This window comes from Pelobates fuscus, chromosome 6 (assembly GCF_036172605.1).
Source record: "Pelobates fuscus isolate aPelFus1 chromosome 6, aPelFus1.pri, whole genome shotgun sequence".
NCBI lineage: Eukaryota > Metazoa > Chordata > Amphibia > Anura > Pelobatidae > Pelobates > Pelobates fuscus.
The window spans coordinates 80,578,030-80,601,479 of NC_086322.1; the positions used below are offsets into that span (position 1 = coordinate 80,578,030).

The 23,450-nt window shown below is 42.6% G+C and overlaps 1 protein-coding gene across 3 annotated transcripts in view; it reads left to right on the forward strand.

Moving 5' to 3' along the window:
- The window catches only part of KLHL5 (kelch like family member 5), a 71,731-nt gene that overhangs the window by 17,115 nt on the left and 31,166 nt on the right, over positions 1 to 23,450 (forward strand). For 2 of the 3 annotated variants that reach the window (XM_063457873.1, XM_063457874.1), the window contains exon 1: positions 6,475 to 7,142. The exons of the other annotated variant lie outside the window; for it this stretch is intronic. In XM_063457873.1, the coding sequence (XP_063313943.1) occupies positions 6,694 to 7,142 (449 nt within the window). In that variant the 5' untranslated portion in view covers positions 6,475 to 6,693. Of the gene's footprint in view, positions 1 to 6,474; positions 7,143 to 23,450 lie in introns of those variants that run through there. 3 annotated transcript variants of the gene reach the window in all.

Below are 23,450 nucleotides of genomic sequence, written 5' to 3' on the forward strand. Positions count from 1 at the left end.
GAGGGGGAGGGGGTAAGAAGAGAGGGAGGGGGGAGAAAGAAGGGGGTAAGAAGAGGGGGAGAGAAGAGTAAGAAGAGGGGGGAGTAAGAAGAGAGGGAGGGGGGAGTAAGAAGAGAGGGAGGGGGGAGTAAGAAGAGAGGGAGGGGGGAGTAAGAAGAGAGGGAGGGGGAGAAAGAAGAGGGGGGAGGGGAGTAAGAAGAGAGGGAGGGGGGAGTAAGAAGAGAGGGAGGGGGGAGAAAGAGGGGGGGGTAAGAAGAGGGGGAGGGGGGAGTAAGAAGAGGGGGAGGGGGGAGTAAAAAGAGGAAGGGGGGAGTAAGAAGAGTGGGGAGCGGGGTAAGAAGAGGGGGAGGGGGGTAAGAAGAGGGGGGTAAGAAGAGGGGGAGGGGGAGTAAGAAGAGGGAGGAGTTAGAAGAGGTGGGAGTAAGAAGAGGGGGAGGGGGGAGTAAGAAATGGGGTAAGAAGAGAGTGAGTAAGAAGAGGGTGGGAGTAAGAAGGGGGGTAAGAAGAGGGGGAGGGGGGAGTAAGAGGAGGGCAATTGTCCCCTCCCCTGTCCGCAGGCACCGTGCGGGCAGCCGGCAGGGGAGGGAGGAAGAGAGGACCCGGGAGCTCAGCCTGCAGCTCCTCTGGGTCCTTCTTGCGCGAGCACAGATCGTTGCCGCGGTTACCACGGCAACGTTAAGGCTCTTGCGAGAGTAAACTCTAGCCCTGGAGCTACGGGCTAGAGTTCACTCTCAACACTGTGACCACCAGGGATTCCTGGTGGTCGCAGTGGTGAGAGTGAACTCTAGCCCCATAAACACACTGCCCCCACACACCATACACATTTACACACATTGCCTCACACACACACACATACACTGCCCACCCATACACACACAGCCCCCCATACTAACATTGCCACACACATACACAGCCCCCTTATCCACACATTGCCCCACACACCCTACACATTCACACACTACACCCACTCACACACACTGAACCTTTCACACACACTGCACCCCTTACACATTGCACCACTGCTCCTAGCCTCATATCCCAGCAGACCCCAGGTAAGTTGTCAAACTGTTCTTAAACGGTTTGACTACTTACTCTGGGAGGGGGGCCGGCCCTCCTGGCACCATAACGACTACACAGAGCAGTAGTGGTTATTGTGCATGGATTATTTCTTTAAATAATCTACAAGTGCCCCAGTAGCCAGCAAGCCAGCCAGCCCACAGGCTGGCCAGCCAGCCAGCCAGCCCACAGGCTGGCCAGTAGCCAGCCAGCCAGCCCACAGGCCACCAGTTAGGCTTACAGCCAGCAAGCCCACAGCCTGCCAACCGCAGCCAACAAGCCACAGCCTGCCAGCCAGCAAGCCACAGCCAGCAAGCCACAGCCTGCCAGCCGGGAGTAAGAAGGGGGTAACAGCCTGCCAGTCGCAGCCAGCAAGCCCACAGCCTGCCAGCCGCAGCCAGTAAGCCCAAAGCCTTCCAGCAAGCCCACAGACTGCCAGCCAGCAACAGTAATTAAGGTAAGAGGAGCCAACTTGGCCTAGGTATCAGCGAGCTATGTTGTGTTGCTATATTGTGAATAGGAACCAGAGTGTTGGAGACCCCCCTCCAGGCCCAATTAGACTCCATTGTAGTCTCTAATGGGACCTGGAGGAAATTCTTTCTAACACACTCTCTAAAGGACACTGAGATAGCCTCTGCTAGAATGCTCCCCCCCCCCTCCATGGCCCATTAGCCCTCAATTGTAGTCTCTACTGGGGCCTGGAGGCGACTGTTTCCAGCAGGGACACTGAGATGGCCTCTGTTAGAAAGACCCCCTTCCAAGCCTATTAGACTCCATTGTAGTCTCTAATAGGGCCTGGAGGGGATTCTTTCTAACACACTCTCTAAAGGACACTGAGATAGCCTCTGCTAGAAAGACCCCCCTCCATGGCCCATTAGCCCTCAATTGTAGTCTCTACTGGGGCCTTGAAGGGATTATTGCACTTTTGTTCCTTGTGTCTAAAGATTGTGTAGGGTGTGGCTGGAGGCGGTGCATGGAGGCGGGACATGGGTGGCGCTTTCTGCGGAGTATAGGTGGGGCCTGTAAGGGGGCCCTTGATTTATTTTGCCCGGGGGCCCTGAGGGTTCTCAGTCCGCCCCTGCTCCTGTGTTCGTCTATGTTCGGGGACATTTCCTTGAACATACACGAACGCAACAGAGCAGGGAATCCCTCTCATCTATGTTCTGGGAAATTTCCCTGAGCATAGATTAGAGGGATTCCCTTCTCTTGTGCGTTCGTCTATGTTCGGGGAAATGTGCCAGAACAGACATGCGCATCAGAGCAGGGGATCCCTTAAATCTATGTTCGGGGAAATTTCCCAGAACATAGATGTAGCGGAGAGCCGATCTTGCACAGCTATTCTCCACTAGAGATCCCAGTGAGGCTCAGGAACAAGGTGATGATCAGTCCACAGGCAAGGTTTCTAGCAGGTAGAGTAATACAGCAATATCCCCATCGCAATCCCAATAACTGGACGACACACAGTTTCAGGAGTAGAACTGACAAGCTTTATTTCACAGTTCCTTATAAAGCCCTCTCCCATGCAAGGGAGGAGGTTCTATCACTTAAGACATTATCCAATCTACAAGCAGTAACCTCCCACAGATCTCCTCCCCTCCTCTAGCATCATAATCCCCTTAGCATGTACATAGTTTTCCCCGAGTTTTGGATGTACCCTAAATACTTGGGGTACATCCACAAATCTAATATCCCCAGATAGCTCTATTCTGGGGGACCAACATACTTTAAAATCAGCCCATTCGGATAAAGCGTTCGGGAGTTATGGGACTTTGAAGTTTGGACCGACCGCAGAGGTAAAGTATCCGAAAACAGTTCCATGCATTTTGGCCCTGCGGTCGGTCACAAACAGGCGAATACAAATGGGTGAAATATTGCTGTTAAGTGGCCTGACGGGGAGTCGGATGAATCCCCTAGTTCGTGGGGTTCTTCCTACCGAACGGCGGGCCGTTCGGTAGTTTCCCCACGAAGTATTAGGAGTCTGGAGGTCTCAGCGGTGGTTGCCTAGTCAAGTGTCCGATTTCGGTTCCAGACACTCGACGGCAAAACACCGCTGTTCGGCAGTTTAAGATGGCCGCCGCCACGTGTTCGTATCCCGAATGGCGGCCACCCAGAGGACAAAGACCACACTGCACGAATAGGAAATTACCCGTTTGCAACATTGTTGCAAACGGTAATTGAAGGCACACTTTACACAGGGTGGTCTGGTTGTTCGGTAGTTTCATTCCCTTGTTTTATATGAATGATTCTACCGAACAACTAGAGGAATACAGTTCTTTACATACATTCAACTGTCCATATAACCGGATACCATGATTTCTATACATGTTGTGGGACAGCCCGGTACCAATCCGCTACAATAGACAAGCGTACCAGAGGAGGGAATCCCTTAACTCCTCACTTACCGACCAATTTGTTCTATGACCGGGTCGTAGGAACAGAACCCAGTCCGTAAGGAGTACCTGTATTTAAACAGTTCAAACGTGGCTTTGACAAAATAGTATAATTCACTGATTATTACATCTAGGATTTTATTCTATACTGTAAGATCTTTGGATTGTGCAACCTCCAAGCACATTAACCACCTCAGTGGGCTGTAGTCTTACTTTGACAAGATTCCCCTGGTGTCCACACACCAGGAACACGCCCATCACCAAAACTGCTCTGCTCCTGGAAGCCTATGCACTGTGCTAAGCCTAGTGGTACAGCGCAGTCATTGGCTCAGAGTGCTCTGTCACTTAACCGGCCCTACACTGCAATGCTTAGCTCAGTGGAGTTCAAGGAAGTTTTTTACAGAAGCTCATGACTCCAGAAGTGTTCAACTGGTTTACTACTTACACTGGGGGGCGCCAGAGCACTCCTGGCATCATTACCACTACAGCAGGCTGCATTGATTATGGTACATGGCGTGTTCCCTAAAACTAAGCATGAAAGAGTTTAGCAGCACATTGACTTACAATGTATTACTCTATCTTCTAGTCCAGGGTGTTTCCGGCTGTTCAACCTGAATATAATATCTAAGCTGAATACGTGAATGTACGTATTCACATATAACATAACAGAATAAACAGTGTTTCTATATAACGTAATTTCTTACCTGTCCACCATATCCATTTTGAAGCTCAGCGCACCTGTTTAATTTAAATGTTTGAATGTTTTAAGATTCCTCAGTGTTCACTATAGAGAAACCCCCTAATTATATGCAGCTGTTTGATTTCATACCCACAGCTGTGAATCTTCTTACAGAACCCCTCATCGCAGTGTGCTTGCTCAGAGGGATAGCGTGCTGTTTGCTAATGATACGTTAGAGCTGCTTATATACACCTACCATTTTAAAAGAAAACCAAACGAAAGAACTCCATACTGCATTGGGACAGTTCACTTACCAACGTTCTACATATATACCTGAATTACAACACCCAGAAAGCTTTGCTGTGCTCGCAAACACTGTACAAAACCCGGATTGCATAGAAATACTAGAAAACAAATCAATGCAGGAGCACTCCAACATTAAAACCCATAACGTTAAAATGTTCCTATGGGATCTTTCATGTCTGCTTGAGAAATTGTTCTAGCAAAATGGACCAGGAAGCCCTCATGGCCATCAGTTTGACTGGGGAAAGGGGAACACGCAGTTAACACCTAGACCCCCTCAGCAAGCTAAAGTGCTTTAAGTGTCTTGATTGTGTCTTTAATTGGGCCATAAACTGTACAATGCATGAAAGTTGTGTTTGTGCCTAGCGTGTCCCTTTAATACCAGGTAGAGAGTGCACTCACCACAAAACGCCTGTCACTTGCCACTTCCTTTGTTTACTGTGATTGAGCCTACATACACACATTGCTTTTGTGTCCATTTTTACCATATATGTGATTTATTTTGCATTGCTGTTTATACTCTGTTTTATTATTGCACTGAGCTGTGGAACTTGGTGGCACTTGACAAACACTTAAATGCAGTGAAACGCCATTGTAGGTCCTGTTTGGCTTTTTAAGAAAAATTCCCATAATACAATATATTACTCTAGTTAGAAGGAAAATAAAGGCATTTGATATTTAAGGTGCAGTGTACGGTGCTCTCTTTGTAGCACAGGTAGACGGCTACATTGTTAGCTGACAGTCATAGGAGTTACAGTAAACAGCATCTGGAATGTTACAAGTTGATTGTCACCATTTTGAGGGTTCTACTCCTGGAACTGTGGTGGAATCTCAGTAAAAATAAATTTACTAGGACAAGATTGCCATGTGGCATATGTGTAAATGGTGTATCAGTTAGTTAGTTTCACGTAGCTAAGATACAATCAACACCGTATTGAGCAAATGCAGGAATGCAGAAACTGAAAACACTTCCCCCCTCCTCCATTGTTCTGGGTGAGCCATGTGGTCTAATAAGTAAGGGAAGTTAGGCTTTGTTCAGCTGATTGTGTAAAGAGTATATGGGGGTAGAGTTAACTATAGGAGGAGCTATATGTCTATATCATGCATTTACACAGTTAGTTCTGGGCTCAGATCTTTGCTGTTTTTGGTGACATAAGTCCCTCTGAGCCCCGGTCGGTGAATCGAATAAAGAATCTCTTCCTTCCTGAAGAAACCTGTGTCCATCTCTCTGTGCTTGGCTTCCGTCAGTTTCTCCGGTATCAGAACCAATATAGGCCTCCAATGTAGCAAAAGCAAGTTAATGCTAATAATGAACTATAGTATTATAGTAGGGCTGTCCAGTAATCAGCTAGCTGCTTTAGTAAATCCTAAAGTTAAAGAGTTAAACACATCCCTTGCATCAAGGTATGCAAAAGAAATGTTTTAATTGGTTAATCTAACCCAGGCTTCCCCAAACTCCGGCCCTCCAGATGTTGCTGAACTACAACTCCCATGATTCTCAGCCCATCTATTTTATTTATAGAATCATGGGAGTTGTAGTTCAGCAACATCTGGAGGGCCGGAGTTTGGGGAAGCCTGATCTAACCTATGTTTCTTTGCCTTTTCACATTCACACTGTTAAATGGCTCTGTTTGGCTGTCTCTTTAAAGGTTCGTAGCTTGCCTTTATTCACTTTTGCCCCTGCACATTAAGCCAGAGAGAGAATGAAGTAGTATATTGATTTCTGTCCAGTGTGTTTAAAAATTAATTCAGAATCCATTAGCCATACGCAGGTCCATTTATGTCAAAATGGAAAAAAAAAAATGCCCCCCGATACTTCAAGAAATCTTTGTAGCGCATAATGGAATGAGAATTTTCTTCTGCTTTGTTTATTGGAAAAATTATTGTTGCTGCCGTTTGAAAAGACAATTGTGGTTGAGCTTTGAAGAAAAAAAAATGTAACCTAAAAAGGATGCTGCATAGAAATTGCCCTGCTATTCGTTGGCTTGGAGAAGGGGAGGTGTAGAGCATCTGAGAGAGACTTTAATGCATGCTGTCAGTGTCTTTGAAAGCGAATAGTCAGTCAGATTGGCATTGCAGCAGCACTAAGTACAGTCCTTCAGATACACTCCAAGGACTTTCTCTTCAAAAAGGAACTTGGGGGATTTCTCATCACTAGACTCCAGCTGATGTGTTCATAACTCGTATTCAGAAGTGATTGTGTATTTTGTTTTGTTTTCTTTCCTGGTGTGGATACGCAGCTGGTCCTTCAGATTCAACATGTAGATGGTTTATGTGCGGTGCCTCCTGCCCTGTTGCCTGGACAATTATTTGCTTCCAAAGAGAATGTCTAGCTCTCGCAGAGACTTCGATGTCAAACAGATTTTGAAAATCCGATGGAGGTGGTTCAGTCATCAGGCTGCTCCTTCCGGCAATGTTGGTGGCGTACGTCAAGAGCACATTACGAACGGCGAGCAAAACATTTCGTCTGTCGAGAGAAAGTTTTTAGATCCATGTAGACTGGCTCTGCCTTTGCCGTCGCTCAGTTACAGAAGAATTAGCAGTCAGGACGTCACAGATTTACCTGCATGCCCAATGGCTTCAGCCTCCGAGGTCACCGTCCCTTCCATCGAGTTTACAACAGATGCCTCCGATGGAGCACATTTCCCTAGCAAACCCCAAGCCGAGGATGGTGTTAGCGAAGAGGAAAACGAATCAGAAAGCAGTTCATGCAGGTTAGAGTAGGTCTGAGTAATATTTTCAGTACCTTTTTCCCGGGGGGGAGAAGCATCACACATTTCCTCCTAGCAAGTCACTGAGCCAAAAAAAAAACAACACACCCTGGGTACATCATTCGTGTATAGTGTTTCGTGTTTGTGGGTATCTAGTATTATTGTTTGCTAATGTAAAACCACTTATAAGAACTATAAGGGTTAAATTATCATTCTTATATAGAAGTTAATATAGTCTCTTAAATTGGTGCTGCTAGACCTGTTCAGGTTTAAAATGATTTACTTTTTATTTCGTTGTTTATTTTGTTTGGTTATAATTTTTTTGTGTTTGGTAGCTTCTAGTTTGATATAAATCATCTTCTTTCTGTTATATAATAAGGCAGTATGCCCTCAGTCGATAGAATGCCGTGTTTGAAATTCTACATTTGAATGGCATCTATGAGAATGTTTCTACGCAGTATGTTAGGTGCTGATAGATATCTCATAAGATTTGAAAAGAATGACAGATACTGATAATGAAAAAACATGGTCAACATGAACTCACAATGTGTGCATATGAAAATCATTTCATAGGATTAAATGGCATTATATTGTTCCTTTTAAGCTTTAACCCCTTAAGGACCAAACTTCTGGAATAAAAGGGAATCGTGACGTGTCACACACGTCATGTGTCCTTAAGGGGTTAATATAATTTATGCCACAAAACACATTTTTTAATAAATGGTCTGTTATTATATTATATTGATATTATATTGTAGAGCTTTGGGATTCACCCTCCCCATTATGGTGAGTTTTACTGTATTTGAAATCCTCACACTTGAATCACGCTATGCTGGTATCTAGTGATACTCTCTAAGACACTGTAGATCCTAGTTTTCTAACCCTTGGTATGCATACCCCAGGGGGCATGTGCACCACAGACAGGGCTCAAGCCAAGAGCTGGCCAACTTGGCACTCCCCCCCCCCCAAGACGCGGCCTGCTGGTGAGAAATAGAGGCGGAGAGGGAGCTGTACTCTTTGTGATCAGCACTGCTCCCTTGTGCGTCCTGCATTCATACCGAAAGCCGGGTTATGATGTCACTCCGGCCCCGGCATTACTATACAATGTGCAAGGGAGCAGTGCTGGAAGAGCACAAAGATTACACAAGCCCCACACTGGACCCCAGGGAAACTATTAACTTCACCAAGAGGTAGGGAGGTTCGGTGACCCTAAAAAAAATAAAAAATAATAATAAATATATATATATATATATATATATATATATATATATATAATTTGTGAGTATGAGACTGTTAGTGTGTGTCAAATCAATGAGTGTGTGTATGTGTGTCAAATCAGTGATGGTGTGTGTGTGTGTCTCAAATCAATGATGGTGTCTGTCATTAAATGTATGTGTCAGGGTCCTCTGTGTTTCAGTGTCCGGTATTTGTCTGTCATTGTGTGTCAAATCAGTGATGGTGTGTCTGTCAGTGAGTGTGCATGTGTAAATGTGTGTGTTTCAGTGTTCTCTGTGTGCAACTATTGTGTTTTAATTTTGTGACTTTTATACTTCAGATTATTAGTTTATACACAATATTCACATTAGGTCATATTTATTTAAAACATATTTTTACTACCTTTTAATAAGGCTTGTTCTGTAATGGGATTAACCTTAATATCAGTGTCTACACATTTCATTTGGAAGTTAAATTAATAGCAATTACTTTCACGAGGCAGGGGTACTTGGGAATTTTTTCTAGACCTACTTCTGTAAAAGGTTGAGAAACACTTATGTAGAGAACATCATTTTATTTCTGTGTAGCTCTGTTATACAATTAGACAAACTGCACATTGCTGTGCTTTATTGCTGTAGGATTCCACTAGGCTCCTGCATCAAACTCTGCGTATGTCTGCATGGTTATGTGATACTCTTTACTGTGTGCTTTATTGCAGTGGAGCTATTGGATTTTACATATGATATATACATTTCTCACATCACATTCAGTCCTTGCAGCCATTGGAAACATAGAATGTGACGGCAGATAAGAACCATTCGGACGATCTAGTCTGCCCAATTTTCTAAATACTTTCATTAGTCCCTGGCCTTATCTTATATCCAGGATAGCCTTATGCCTATCCCACGCATGCTTAAACTCCTGTGTTAACCTCTACCACTTCAGCTGGAAGGCTATTCCATGCATCCACTACCCACTCAGTAAAGTAATACTTATTGATATTATTTTAAACCTTTGTCCCTCCAATTCAAGACTATGTCCTCTTGTTGTGGTAGTTTTCTTCTTTTAAATATAGTCTCCTCCTTTACTGTGTTGATTCCCTTTATGTATTTAAATGTTTCTATCATATCCCCCCTGTCTCGTCTTTCCTCCAAGCTATACATGTTAAGATCCTTTAACCTTTCCTGGTAAGTTTTATCCTGCAATCCATGAACCAGTTTAGTAACCCTTCTTTGAACTCTCTCTAAGGTATCAATATCCTTCTGAAGATACGGTCTCCAGTACTGCGTACAATACTCCAAGTGAGGTCTCCCAGTGTTCTGTACAAATGGCATGAGCATGTCCCTCTTTCTACTGCTAATACCTCTCCCATGGTATTTTACAAATGCGTTTGAAACCCTTTTATAGACTGTAACTTTGCTAGCATGACCCTTTTTTACCATCACTTAGCTTGTTTCTGTGGGTTTGCATTAGCATTTAACTACTGTACCAGGATCTGTGTGAATTGTATGTGCTATGTAAGTACATTTTCGTAAAACAGTAAATAGAATCTATTGTGTTTCATAAATGCTGTTATAAATACACATGGTGAGTTCCATCTAGCAATACGGTTTGCTAAAGTGGTTTTAAAAAAATGTTCTCAGTTCCTCTATTATATTCATATCATCCCAAATGAACTTTGTGTACTATATATAACTGTTTATATTGCTGGTACTTTGATAGATGAAGGAACCTAATTGCGATAATTCGTTATATTAAAAGAAAGACCATCCATTCTATTTCCATACTTACAATTTACTCTTATTTTTGACAATTCAGCAGGCTTCAATGTTAACAATCTTTACCTATGCTAAAATGTCTTCACGTTTTACAGACATGCCATGACTAATCTGTTTTACATCCTATGCGCACATTTAGCATTGGCATTGTGGTGGGGGAGTTGTGGTAAAACAAACAAAAAACAAAAATGTGCATTTCATAAAGAATTTGACATCCAGTTAGGGTTCTGTAATGTATCCAGGATTCATAATATAGTACACTAGTACACTTTATGGAATTTGACTTTCCTGGAATTTACTGCTGTGTCGGTGATATAACCGTTAACGATGCCCCTAAATAAGGGTGGCACGAGCAGCCAATCTGTCTCCAAATGATAATGACCAAACGCTAGGGGGACGTTGAGGGGTGTGGGCAGAGGCACACTTTAGTGTTTGTAATAGAGAGCTGCATTCTTAATTCAAATACAAAATAAATAAAAATCACTGTTTAAATAGTATGCTCCAAAAGACAACTTGCATGCATTTAATTATGAATGTTTTTGTTGTGGGTATATCTAAAAACAGCTTGCAAAACTGCAGATCTCTTGTCTGCTGTCTTTGCAAGTTCTCCGCTTCCAACGCCACCCATACTTTCTGTGACTGTCCAATCACAGACTTCCCAATGCAGCTCAAGGAGAAGTCTTTGCAAGGCAGCCGCTCTGGGAACTTGCTGCCTCTTGAATTCAGTGCAAATAAGCTAACCAAACCAGGAAGTAACATGACCTGTTGTCTGCTTGAAAAGCCCCCTGGTAGCCAAGTAATAATTTTTAAAAGTGTAAATTTCTATTGAAAAATCTGTACTTTTTTTAAAAGTAAAAATAATAGGACACACTCTTCACACATAAAGTTTTTATAGCAAGCTTATGTTGTTTATGCGTCTGGAGTGCCCCTTTAACACTTAAGTGTTCCTTTAACCCACACTAAATGTCTGTGTGTTAACTAGTCAAATAGCTGTTGATTTATATAACTTTATGTGCAAAATACATAAGCTGTGAGACAACACTCAGCAGATGAGCAGTGAATAAATATCCTGTACTCTATGACGTTAGCCGTGTATAGATAATTCTATAGTATGTTGTGAATACACTGTAATTTACCGCATTAGTAAATGGAAAGAGTTTCTGCACTCAGATTATATGTGATGACAGATTTTAAAATTGGTTTCTCGTGATGCATGTCATAGTGGGTGTTTAGTCTATTTCATTCTGTTGAAAACCACATAACATAACGGACTTATGGTGCTTTTCCAAGCAACTGTGGAAATAATGGGGCATATTTATCAAAATAGTGTGATCTGGAAAGGTGGGAAATCACTCTGAGACCTGCCAATGTTTTGTTGGTCGCACTGATTTTGCAGATGCTTGCTTGTTTATTTAAGTATGCACTAATCATTCCACAGAGCCGGGGTAGTATACATTTAAAAGAACACTTCAAACAGAAAGCAATTCAGCCTGCTGGAGTGGGTCATGCGTCTAGAGCAGGGATAGGCAACCTTCAGCACTCCAGATGTTTTGGACTACATCTCCTTTCATGCTCTAACACCCATAATTCTGGCGAAGCATCATGGGAGGTGTAGTCAAACATCTGGAGTGCCGAATGTTGCCTATGCCTGGTCTAGAGTCAGCCATTTTTTCCCCAACAGTTTATAAAAATGGAATCAGTGACGACGTGACGTAAACACACATCAGGAGGCAGGGTGTAGGGGGTTGACGGACCGGCGGCCAAATGTAAACGCGTGAAAACCGCGTTTTGAGCTGAGAAAACCACGGGGAGAGATTGCAGCCCACTACAATAAGCTCTGAGCAGCGAAACGGGAGACTGAAGCTTCCCACTTGAAAGGTGAAGACTGAGAGACGGAGGAGATAAAACTCTGCAGTATTGGAAGATACATTGTGGTGCAAAAGGGTCTGACAACTACAAAATAAAAGCAAGTACAATTATTAATCCCACAAGTGTATAATAAGGTGTTAATATGGGAATACAAAGACTCATCTTTCATAAATTTGCATGTATATTCAAACAATATTTCCCAAATTCTTCTGAATGTTGTGGTGGGAAAATAATGTGGCTGACAAATTGGTTAAACAGTAAAAACTGTAATAAAGCCCAAACTCTCTGCTTAGGAAAAAAAACTTCTAAAGCAATACCAATCTATAATGAAACTGTGGCAAATGAAATGCTGACAATTAAGAAAATCTAAATAAAATATATATTAAAAAAAATTGGAAATAGTCACATTACTAAGAAGTTGTGGGTGAAGACAAAAGTATTAGATTGGAATTGCAAGAGAGTGCCTGAATTAGAAGGGAGAGAAAGAAAAAGAAAGGAATATAGAAGAAAAAGGGGCCTCTGGACTAAGCAGTGAAACAAATGGCTATTGCAAAGATGCCAAAGAAAAAATAACTTAAAGGGAAACTACAGTCACCAAAACAACTTTAGCTTATTGAAGCAGTTTTGGTGTATAGATCATTTCCCTGTAGTGTCACTGCTAAATTCTCTGCCATTTAGGAGTTAAGTCATTTTATCTATGCACCCTAGTCACACCTCCCTGCATGTGACTTGCACAGCCTTCCTAAACACATCCTGTAAAGAGTCAGCTAATGTTTACACTTCCTTCATTGCAAATTCTATTTCATTTAAAATGTATGATCCCCTGCACTGCTAGACCCCACAGAAGCATACTGTGTATGATTAAAGTTCACTTTAGACTAGAGAGCAGGCAATAAGAACTTTTAAAGTAAGTTACATCTAATTGAAAGCGAAACCATTTTTTTCCCATGCATGGTGTGTGAGTCACGGCCAGGGGAAGTGTGACTAGGGCTACATGGACCGAAAAAAAAGCGATTTAACTCCTGCAGAGATTTGAGCAGTGAGACTGCAGGATCATGATCTATACACTAAAACTGCTTCCTTAAGCTAAAGCTGTTTTGGTGACTATAGAGTCCCTTTAAAAAGGACAACAAACAAGATAAAGGAGCATCATCCTTTTTCTCCCCCCAAAATAAACGGTAGAATCCTTAATGGAGGACAGGAGAAACTCTACATCTAATCTACAAGAATTCATTAAAGCCAATTTGGAAAACCAAACAGAAACATTGAAAAGGGAGATCAATAATAGTACATTTCAACTAAAACAACAAATAGAAGAAATTGGGACAAAAAAACCCAAACTGAATTTCAGGATAAGATGGTTACAGAGGCGCAAGAAAAAATGAAATGGATAAGAACGCCTTGGAACAGAAAATAAACTTAATGGAAGATAGGCAAGAAATGAAGAACATCAGAGTAAAAAATATCCCTGAATCCATTACTCATGACAACATAACGTTTTTTTTTGTTTGAATTCTTTACTGCGTTAGATATCAACTTCCAAAATCAAGAAATGGTGATTGAAAATACACATCGTGGGCCAAAATCGCAAGACGTCAGCTCCCACAAAGTCTCACCGACACCGGGGAAGGCAGAACACACCTCAGGACATCCTGCTGCACACACCGATGCCTTTTTTTTCTCGCCCCGACGGGGAAACACCGCACCCGCGCTTCCAAGGCCTACCACGTGAGTAGACAAACACGGGAGTTAGAGGGGCTATATCAGGCGGGGAGAAACGCAGCACAATTGGAGCCATACCTAGCCGACCACACTGCTGAAGAAATGGGCAGAAAATCACAAAAAACGACTGCCCCCAGACCAAGGGCCCACAGGGACATAGGCCTCATGCTACAGACACCCACACCCTCCCAGGTGCCAGCATCCGGGGAATCCTCACCATCTCAGGGGAAGAATCCCCCCACAGTCCACCACAGCCTTCACCAAGCAGCGTGACCATACAGGCGGCGGAGAACTCAGCACCAGCCACCAAGCAAAATATCCAAACTATGCTAAATGGCCTGCAACCTAATCTGCAGCAAATGTGGAAAGCAGACTTGGCATTACTGGCAACAGAAGTACAAGCTGTGACAGAACAGACCAGAGCCACAGAAGAAGAGGTCGTGGAGCTTAAGCAGGGACTGCAATCACTTGGAAACAAGGTGCACCAACTACAAATGGCACACACGGCGCTCACAAGGCAAGTTACGACCCTTGATGACAGAGGCAGGAGGGAGAATGTAAAGATTAGAGGGGTCCCTGAGACAGTCCCCCCAGAAGAACTCCCACACTTTGTCAGGCGACTGGTAGCCACCATACTACCAACGAAACAGGCTAAACACTTCTCCTTCGAAGGGGTATATCGCATCGCTAAATCACCCCGAGCTCCCGCACCATCACCCAGGGATATCATTTTGAGATGCCAAACCGTGTCCGACAAAATAGGCCTAATGATGGCCCTTAAAGGAAAGACTCCCTTCAAATTTGAAGACTGCACTATATCCCTCTTCCACGACTTAAGCTGAACCACGCTGCTGTGGCGCAAGTCCATGCAGCCCATCACAACAGCCCTGCAAAAAGCTGGACTCTCCTACAGATGGGCGACCCCGGGCACTCTCTTAGCCACTAAAGATGGGAAAACGTACAAGGCAGCGGATCCCAAAGACGGCCCTGCACTCCTAACGGCCTTGGGCCTGGACGTGCACAACACTTCCTCGACAGACCCACCTCGGTCTCACCAGTGGAATGTAGCAGACATACCACCCTTTATCCCTAGAGACAGTCGAAGTGCTGAGACCTGAGGCGCAGCGACATAATCTAATGTTTCTTGTTGTTAATCTTTTATTTGTTCTTTTGTTTTGCATATGGTAACTATTAAGGGCTTAGAACCCAACCTGGTGCCCGAACACGAACAAGGCCCACAAAGGCCATGACATAACCTCCCCCCCCCCACCACCACCCCGTGGTAAAGGGGCACTACCCATCCAGGAGCCTTAACTTACCCGCCCACAAGACCTGACACCAAGCGGGACAGACAGGGTACACCCAGCGCTACCCACGAAACCTTGACTCCTAACACTAGACTAACCTACAAGTCTTCCACCCAGTATAGTTCCTAAGCCCAACACCCTCAGGGAAAGGGGACCTGTAACGGCATCATAATCTTGGCCCGGACTGCTCACCAACCCCCCAAATGCATTAGGCACATAACTCGACAATCCCTAGTGGGCAATGATATGCTCCCAACACAACAAATATCACAAGATAACACTGGCCCAATAGACACAAGACATAACCATGCCTCGACAACGCAGCCTGCTCTGACTCATGTTGACGGCATTGAACGGACAACCCCACGGAAAGACAGACAAGCCTTGTGCTAAGCCTACCCTACATGTAAGGCACATACCTAGCACCACCCCCCCCCCATGAGGGTTTCTGTCACTGTACAAAACGATACACAAGAGGCATGTCTCAATGCACAATGTACATACAGGGCTAGTCACTACAATAGCTCAATAGAGTAGCACCCCAGGCTGGTCCAGGAGCCGTGCCAACCACTCTCATACACAGACAAAACCTTAGACACAATCGGACCAAGAGGGCTGCTTTTATACAGGAACATGGATGTTATAGATAAGACCACTAGCAACCAGTACCTAGACAGCTATATAAAAATGTGCAAGGCTTATCAATGTCATGTCTATTACCGTTAAGACAATCGTCTGCAGACTTTTATTTGCCGCAGTGGCATACTTTACCTATTTTGTTAATATTGTCATGACTTGCACCATAAATAAAGAATTACAAAAAAAATACACATCGTGTGAGCAAACCGCAAAATATTCCAGAATCAACTCGGAGAGATACGGTAGTTTGCCTGTATTCTTTTCAAGTAAAACTGCAAATAATTCACGTAAGTAAAGTGAAGAAGATTACAGAAGAAAGATTCAAAAATAATACAATATATCAAGATCTATCATCATACACAAGACTGGGGAGAAAAAAGTTTGCTGCAGCCCTGGTACCACTCAAACAACATAGTATAAGATATCGTTGGGGTCCCACTAAATCGATAATAGTGTTCTCGAAAGACACAAAGAAAATTTCCTCCGATCCAAAACACAAAGAAAATTTCCTCCGATCCAAAACACAAAGAAAATTTTCTCCGATCCAAAAGAACTGGAGGAATGGACAAAGGAACAAATAAAATGAAAAGGCTGTAAAATCTATAGAATGAGAGGAGGGCGAGGGAGATATGGAGGAAAATGATCATTAATTTTTTTTTCTCCATACATATACAAGTATGGATATGGTGAGCGGAAACCTGAAATAGACGAGTTAGGTGATAGAAATTAAAAGAATAACACAAGTAGAAAGAAAAGAGGTATACAGAGGAAAATTAAAACGGCAAACTGGAAACAACCTATAGAAATTAACTATAGCTGTCTTACCCATTGTGTAATGTTCCAATTAAAGATGGAACATGGCAAAAGCTGGATAAATAACTCCTCGGCTAAGAACAAACTCTTAAGAAAAATATGTCTTTGTAAAATATCTGCACTTCTTTAGAATTATAAGTAAGGTATCTTAAATGTTTGAAATACAAGTAATAGATAAATACTACTCAATATTTCTTTCAGATAGAATGTAATATGTCAGTAAAAGTGTTATGTAGTCTGTCTTATTTAACCCCTTAAGGACACATGACATGTGTGACATGTCATGATTCCTTTTTATTCTAGAAGTTTGGTCCTTAATGGGTTAATGGCCTTTGTCTATATTGTATTCTGTAATCCTGTATGTGATGAGAAAATCAAAATAAAGAATATTTAAAATTTTTTAAAAAGTGTCTATCAATAGAAATCAACACTTTTATAATTGGTGACAGAAGTTGTCAATCAGACCGCTTTAGAGGTTTCATCCACTTTAGTTCGCTCTACAGAAATAACAAAAATAACAGGGGGGCTGGGCAAGAGGGTGCTTACTGCCTCCCCTCAACCCCTTCACAATAAACTGGATTTCGTGGCTCCAACACAGTGTCTTCTTAAAGCAGCACTGCCACTTCCCCCTCCCTCCTCCTGCAAAACTAGTATTTTATAAAAATAAAATCTATATGAAATATTGAATAAATTTTCAACCCAGTCAAAAAATATACTGCGACAAAGTATATTTTCCATGCCTGAGCTACCGTCGTCTAGAAGTGTCAATCTCCCATCCGTCACCAGTGACCGCTGCAGAGATATTAGCTGTGTCTATTGAGAAGCCCGTGCTCTCTCTCTTCACAGAACTCTGAGTTAGAGTGCAAGACTGGCCGGAAGGAGATGGCGGCTTACACACGGAAAAGGTTCAGGTAAGACACCTTTCCCTGCCACCTCGCCTCTGACCACTGGACCACAGCAACTATGTCACATTCGGGGGGGGGGGGGGGGTCTTTACAAATAATGCAAAGTCCCCAGAAGGTGACAATGCCAATTGAATAAGAAGCTTCTTATTGATGTATTCTCTGGCACAGAATTTCATAGAATGAAGGACATGCAAATGCTGCAGACATCAGGTGTGCAGCGTTTGCTCAGAATGAAATGGTTATTTATCCATTTACATCGCCGGAGGTCTGGTGCCGCCGGGGCAGAGGAACACATCCATGTTAGGAACACATCTCTGTATTACTAACATTATTGTCTTCGTTTAAATCCAGTAGTTTTTTTTTTTTTTCTTCAAACAAGTTCTGTTATATGGCTGTGATTTATATCAGACCGTGTTCTGTATAAACGGATACTGAGACTTTACAGTTTCTATGGATACAAGTGTTTGGCCTCCCACTTGAAAAAGTACTATTTATATATAATATACATGCATTTACACAAAAATGGCTGTTGTGCATCACCTGCATATCTCAAGTTGGACTTTGCGAAGCCTGCGTTGGGCACAGAAGTTCAGAGAAATCATATTTCAACAACTATCCCAGAGTTCTGTGCTCGACTTTCAAATAAGCATAGACAAACATTGTATTTCTGCAGGACTTATTAGAAACAAAACACTGGGGGGGGGGGGGGTGTTAGGTTTAAAAAAAAAAAAAAAATGTATATTACAAAGCATATGTTTTCATCCTGAAGGACCTGAAACCGGCCATGGATTGTACAGTACAGCTCATTTACATGTCAATCTTCGGACACATGATTTCTCAGAAGTTCTGCGCCCACGGTAGACTTCTCAAAGTCCATCTTAACGGAACAGTATAGTGTTAGGAATACAAACTGTATTGTTAACACTATAGTACCATAGTCCATATTTACATCAGAGTGCACCCCAACTCCAATACAAATGGTTTAAAGAAAAAAAGTTTTTACTCACTTTCTTTCCACTGGCAAGTCTCCCTCTGTGTGGCAGCTTGCTCCGACTCCTGTGACATAATTCGGCAGGCGGCACTGTTTCTGCGATTGTCCAATCCAGTTTTCATCATAGAGGAGCACTGGGGACGTGATGCACATGCAAGGCCTATGCTATGCTTGCATCAAATGAAATGCATCTCATGTGAAAGCATTTAATGCAATTATTTCTTGTAAGCTGCATTTGGTCACATGACCAAGTTTTACTTGGTCTTTGTAGAAGAAGAGCCTCTAGTAGTTGTCCAGAAGACAGCCACTAGAGATGTGTTTTACCATGCAATGTAAAGGTTGTGTCTCTCTCAAGATGTGGACATTAAATGTAAATATATCACACCACCACTATCATCAAGTCCCGAATGTTCTACCATTTCCCTCAGTATTCTCATAATGAATTCTCCAAACCTGCGTTTCAGATAAAGTTTAGGGTTTGACATTCGAAAGGGTAAACTGCCTCAAGAATACAGCAGATAAGGTTCAAGGCCACTGTTGTAGTGAATTTAGAGCATTGTTTTTCATTTGTGAGTGCAGTGCATATAAATGCCTTAAAACAATATTGTGTGTATGTATGTATATGTAATGCCACCATCATTAATATTGCAATGTTTAAGAGAGAGTCAGTAGTGGAGATTTATCATTTGAATATAATTGAAATGTGTTGTTTTAGCAAAGCACTGTAATACAAAGTATTATTGTACCAGTAATATGATGTCCTCTATTTTATTACTTATTCCAAAAAAATTAATAAAAGGTGTCTCAGATTTTTCAGTTACATTTCTTATGTAATACCCTGTTGTGTAGCAGTTAAGCTACATGTCTCCCACGTAAATTTAGTCATATAAAAATAAATAGAAAAAGCACCGGTAATTGCATTTAAGTGCCTGATCTGTGTTTTAACACCCAAAGCTATTTTTCTCCACCGTTTACCTCTCTATCCAAGATATTGTCTAAGTCATAATGCCTCCTACAGCTTCATCCTGATTACACCTGAGCTATTCACTGCCTACACTCGTGCTTCAGGGCCACAGGGGAGACGAACACAATGCTGAATACTCAGTGTATTTTTTGGATAGCAGTAATAATCAACCATCACAGTAACTCTAGCTGTCTAAAGGCAACGGGCATCCTCTGGTCCACCATAAATCTTATTACTCAAATCACAGTGAGTGGAGAATGGTGTAGGGACATTCATTGGCCGCGAAAACTACCTCACTGTTCAATTAATGTAATTTACGTGTGTGTGTGTTATATCAGTGCTGCAGGCTTTTATTGATGTTTTTAAAGGAACATACCAGGCACCATTACCACTGCAGCAATCTATAGCTGTTATGATGCCAGGAGCTCCCTGGAGCCCCGCATTGTAAGTAGTCAAACCTGGGGTCCATTGGGGGACCGCAACCCACCATCACTACTGAAGATAGAGCGCTTGAAAGGGGATAGCGGGGCGAGTGACGGCTTACTGATATGGTTATGGTGCTTTGAGTGTAACTTCTAAGAGTCGTTGTTTTAGCAGGCACTACGATCAGCTTCAAACACAGAATTAATTTACAATTAAGGGCATTTTTTAATTCTATGTTTTATTAGAGTTTTAAAAATCTTTAATGAGGGTAGTGTACCAAAAAATAAAGTGTAATATTTCCACAAATAGTCCAGGTACACAAAGATAGCTTGAAGCAGACTTTGATTGGATCATATAAAAAATGACAAAGGAAGGAAAAATATTGGCAATTTGGTGATTTAACAAATGTCCCTGAATAATAAAACTGGATTCAAACCCCCAGGATTTAATTATGCCATGCTCTGGGTTTGAACCTCTATTTTAACTTTTATAATTAGTTACTCATTTTACCACAGTTTGCTATTTAGGGAATAAAATATTTAATTTGTGAAAGTAATATGTTAATCTCCAAATATTTTCTGAACATATGACTAATTGAACTTTGGTAATGAAACATTTTGCATTGTGTATTTACCTCCCTGTAGGAAATAAAGTTTATGTCATGCTGGTCATACAACAATAGATATCTCTAGGCTTTTTGTTCTCAATTACTTTAAGTGTAAAATCGGTAATCCTTTGCCCAAGAGTACATGAGCTGAAAAGCCAGCCCTACATGAACTACAGTTTCTGTACGTAATGTTCTGAACAAAATTGCAATACACAGCTACACTTTCATGAGGAAAATCAAAACAAACCATTATCTCAGACAAAAAAAACTGGAAAAAGCATAAAACAAATAGTAAACAGAATCCAGAGTATATGTCAGACGTTTTGATTAAACTCCATAACAATACCATACTTCAACTGATCACATCTGGTTTAAATCAGATGTCACCCAACCTTACCTTTACAGAATGTTTCCCAAATTCCATCCCCTTTGTATGGAAGCTTATAGGATAATCAGTCTGGTATGATTTGTATTGTCTGTGATAGTTGGCATGACAACTGCAAGAATAACAATGTAGAAGCAGTGTTTATATACCGTATTTATCGGCGTATAACACGCACCTCATTTTTAGAAGGAAATTTCCCCCCCTCCCATAGTATTCCCCCTCACCCCATAGTGTCGTTCCCCCCTTTCCATAGTATTCTCCCCCCTTTCCATAGTATTCTCCCCCCTCCCATAGTATTCTCCCCCACCCCCTCCCATAGTATTCTCCCCCACCCCCTCCCATAGTATTCTCCCCCACCCCCTCCCATAGTATTCTCCCCCCTTCCCTCCCATAGTATTCTCCCCCTTCCCCTCCCATAGTATTTTTCCCCCTTCCCCTCCCATAGTATTCTCCCCCCTTCCCCTCCCATAGTATTGTCCCCCCTTCCCCTCCCATAGTATTGTCCCCCCTTCCCCTCCCATAGTAGTGTCCCCCCTTCCCCTCCCATAGTAGTGTCCCCCCCTTCCCCTCCCATAGTATTGTCCCCCCTTCCCCTCCCATAGTATTCTCCCCCTTCCCCTCCCATAGTATTCTCCCCCCTTCCCCTCCCATAGTATTCTCCCCCTTCCCCTCTCATAGTATTGTCCCCCCTTCCCCTCCCATAGTATTGTCCCCCTTCCCCTCCCATGGTATTGTCCCCCCTTTCCCTCCCATAGTATTGCCCCCCCTTCCCCTCCCATAGTATTGTCCCCCCTTCCCCTCCCACAGTATTGTCCCCCCATCCCCTCCCATAGTATTCTCCCCCCTTCCCCTCCCATGCACTTTCCCTTGTCCCATCATTACTTACCTGTCTTGAAGCATGGGCCGGCTTCACAGCGCGCACCGCGGTACAGGAACTTCAATTTCAGGTTCCGGTTTCCGGCGGGACTGAAAGGAAGTGTGCACACAATAGTGTGCACACTTCCTTTCAGTCCCGCCAGAAACCGGAACCTGAAATTGAAGTTCCAGTACCGCGGTGCGCGCTGAACACCGGCCAGCGCTTCAAGACAGGTAAGTAATTTCAGGGGGAAAAAGTGCGTGTTATACGCTGATAAATACGTTAGATACAGAAGTGCAATGTAGGTCTTAAGTTTTGAAGTTGGCAATCCACCAACCTCGGCTCTTTTGATTTGGTTTTGGTTAGTTTTACTTATGCCTCGTTTCCACTGAGCAGTTCGGTTCAAGTCGGTACAGTCTAGTATGCCATTTTGAGTGTTTCCATTATGAAAGTGGACCATACAACCGAACCATACCGCACCATTTCTGGGCCCTCTTCAGATGTAGATCCTTAGGAAATGGTACGGTACGGTTAGGGCAGAGCTACTGGCGTCACACTATACGATCCATTGATTAGCGGACAGTAAAACGTCAATGCTCACGACAAATGACACGCTAGGCATTTGATCTAAACCCCGCATACCCCCTGATGGTCCGACTTGCAGTGGAAACGCTCACCTGAATAGGCTTGACCATTCTAACCCTTCTAGTGCAAACGAGGCATTAGTTACTTTTGTCTAATTAAAGATCCCATTAACTGGACGGTCTCTGTACTTGTCAATTGTACATGCCTTGGCACATTGCTATATGATAAACTCGTAGTTACCTAATATATGTGAATGTACATTGGGCTTTACTGCACCATTTGAGTATAGTGTGATTGAACACTAATCAAGCAATATACTACATGTTGATTAAAGCGGCACTGTCATGTCGCGTCCTCTTCTTTTCCTCTTTCCTATACTTTTTCCCCATAGGGGCTACTTTGTCTAATGTATTTTTCCTACGGCTGAGATTCTATGACACTGTGTGGAGCTACTATGTCATTTCCCACGGCTGCAGTGAATTGGCTCTGTCTATGGAGAATGTGGGATCCTCCAAAGATCTCATTGCTGTACTCTCACACATGTGTGATAATACAGCAGTAACGTCCGCTAAGAGGACCCACCAGATGAAGATGGTGGTGCCCGCAAGGGGCAGGTTCAGTTAAGTATACCTCACCACCCCTCCAATCCCCTGTACTTAAATAAAGAATTAAAAATAATAATAGCAATTTGCACTTGCTGCCCAGTCGCTAGTTGAAATATTTAGCAGACATACATGGCAGGTGGGGACATAAGGAAGCTTTAATACCACTTAAAGTAACATGGGGGTCTTATTGCCACAGGCTTCTTTTTTTAATGCGGCGGCTGGCTAGCAAGTGCTATTAATACTAATTACTAAATTAATACTAATTAGCTTTGCAATACAATATTATCCTTTTTGCTCCAAAAGTACCGCTGTGCAGTGTGTCTGGTGGGAGATTTCTGTGAGTTGTAGAAATCTGATGTTTAAACGGCAGTTCTCAGAATAATAAAGCTGGATTCAAACAACACGTTTTATGGAAAATGTTCAAGTAGTGCTGGAGAAAGAATAGCAAGTTTTAGTTTTTTTCGGTTTTCATTGCAAATTCAGCAAAGCTTAGATTTTTGCAGGGACCTTAAATTATATATATTTATTTTGTATTATTATTTTTTTTTTAAAAGAACCACTAAGACACCCAGACAATTTAATCTCAATGAAGTTATTGTGTAGTATTAATCCTGCAATGCAGAGCATTGCCATTTAGTAGATACATT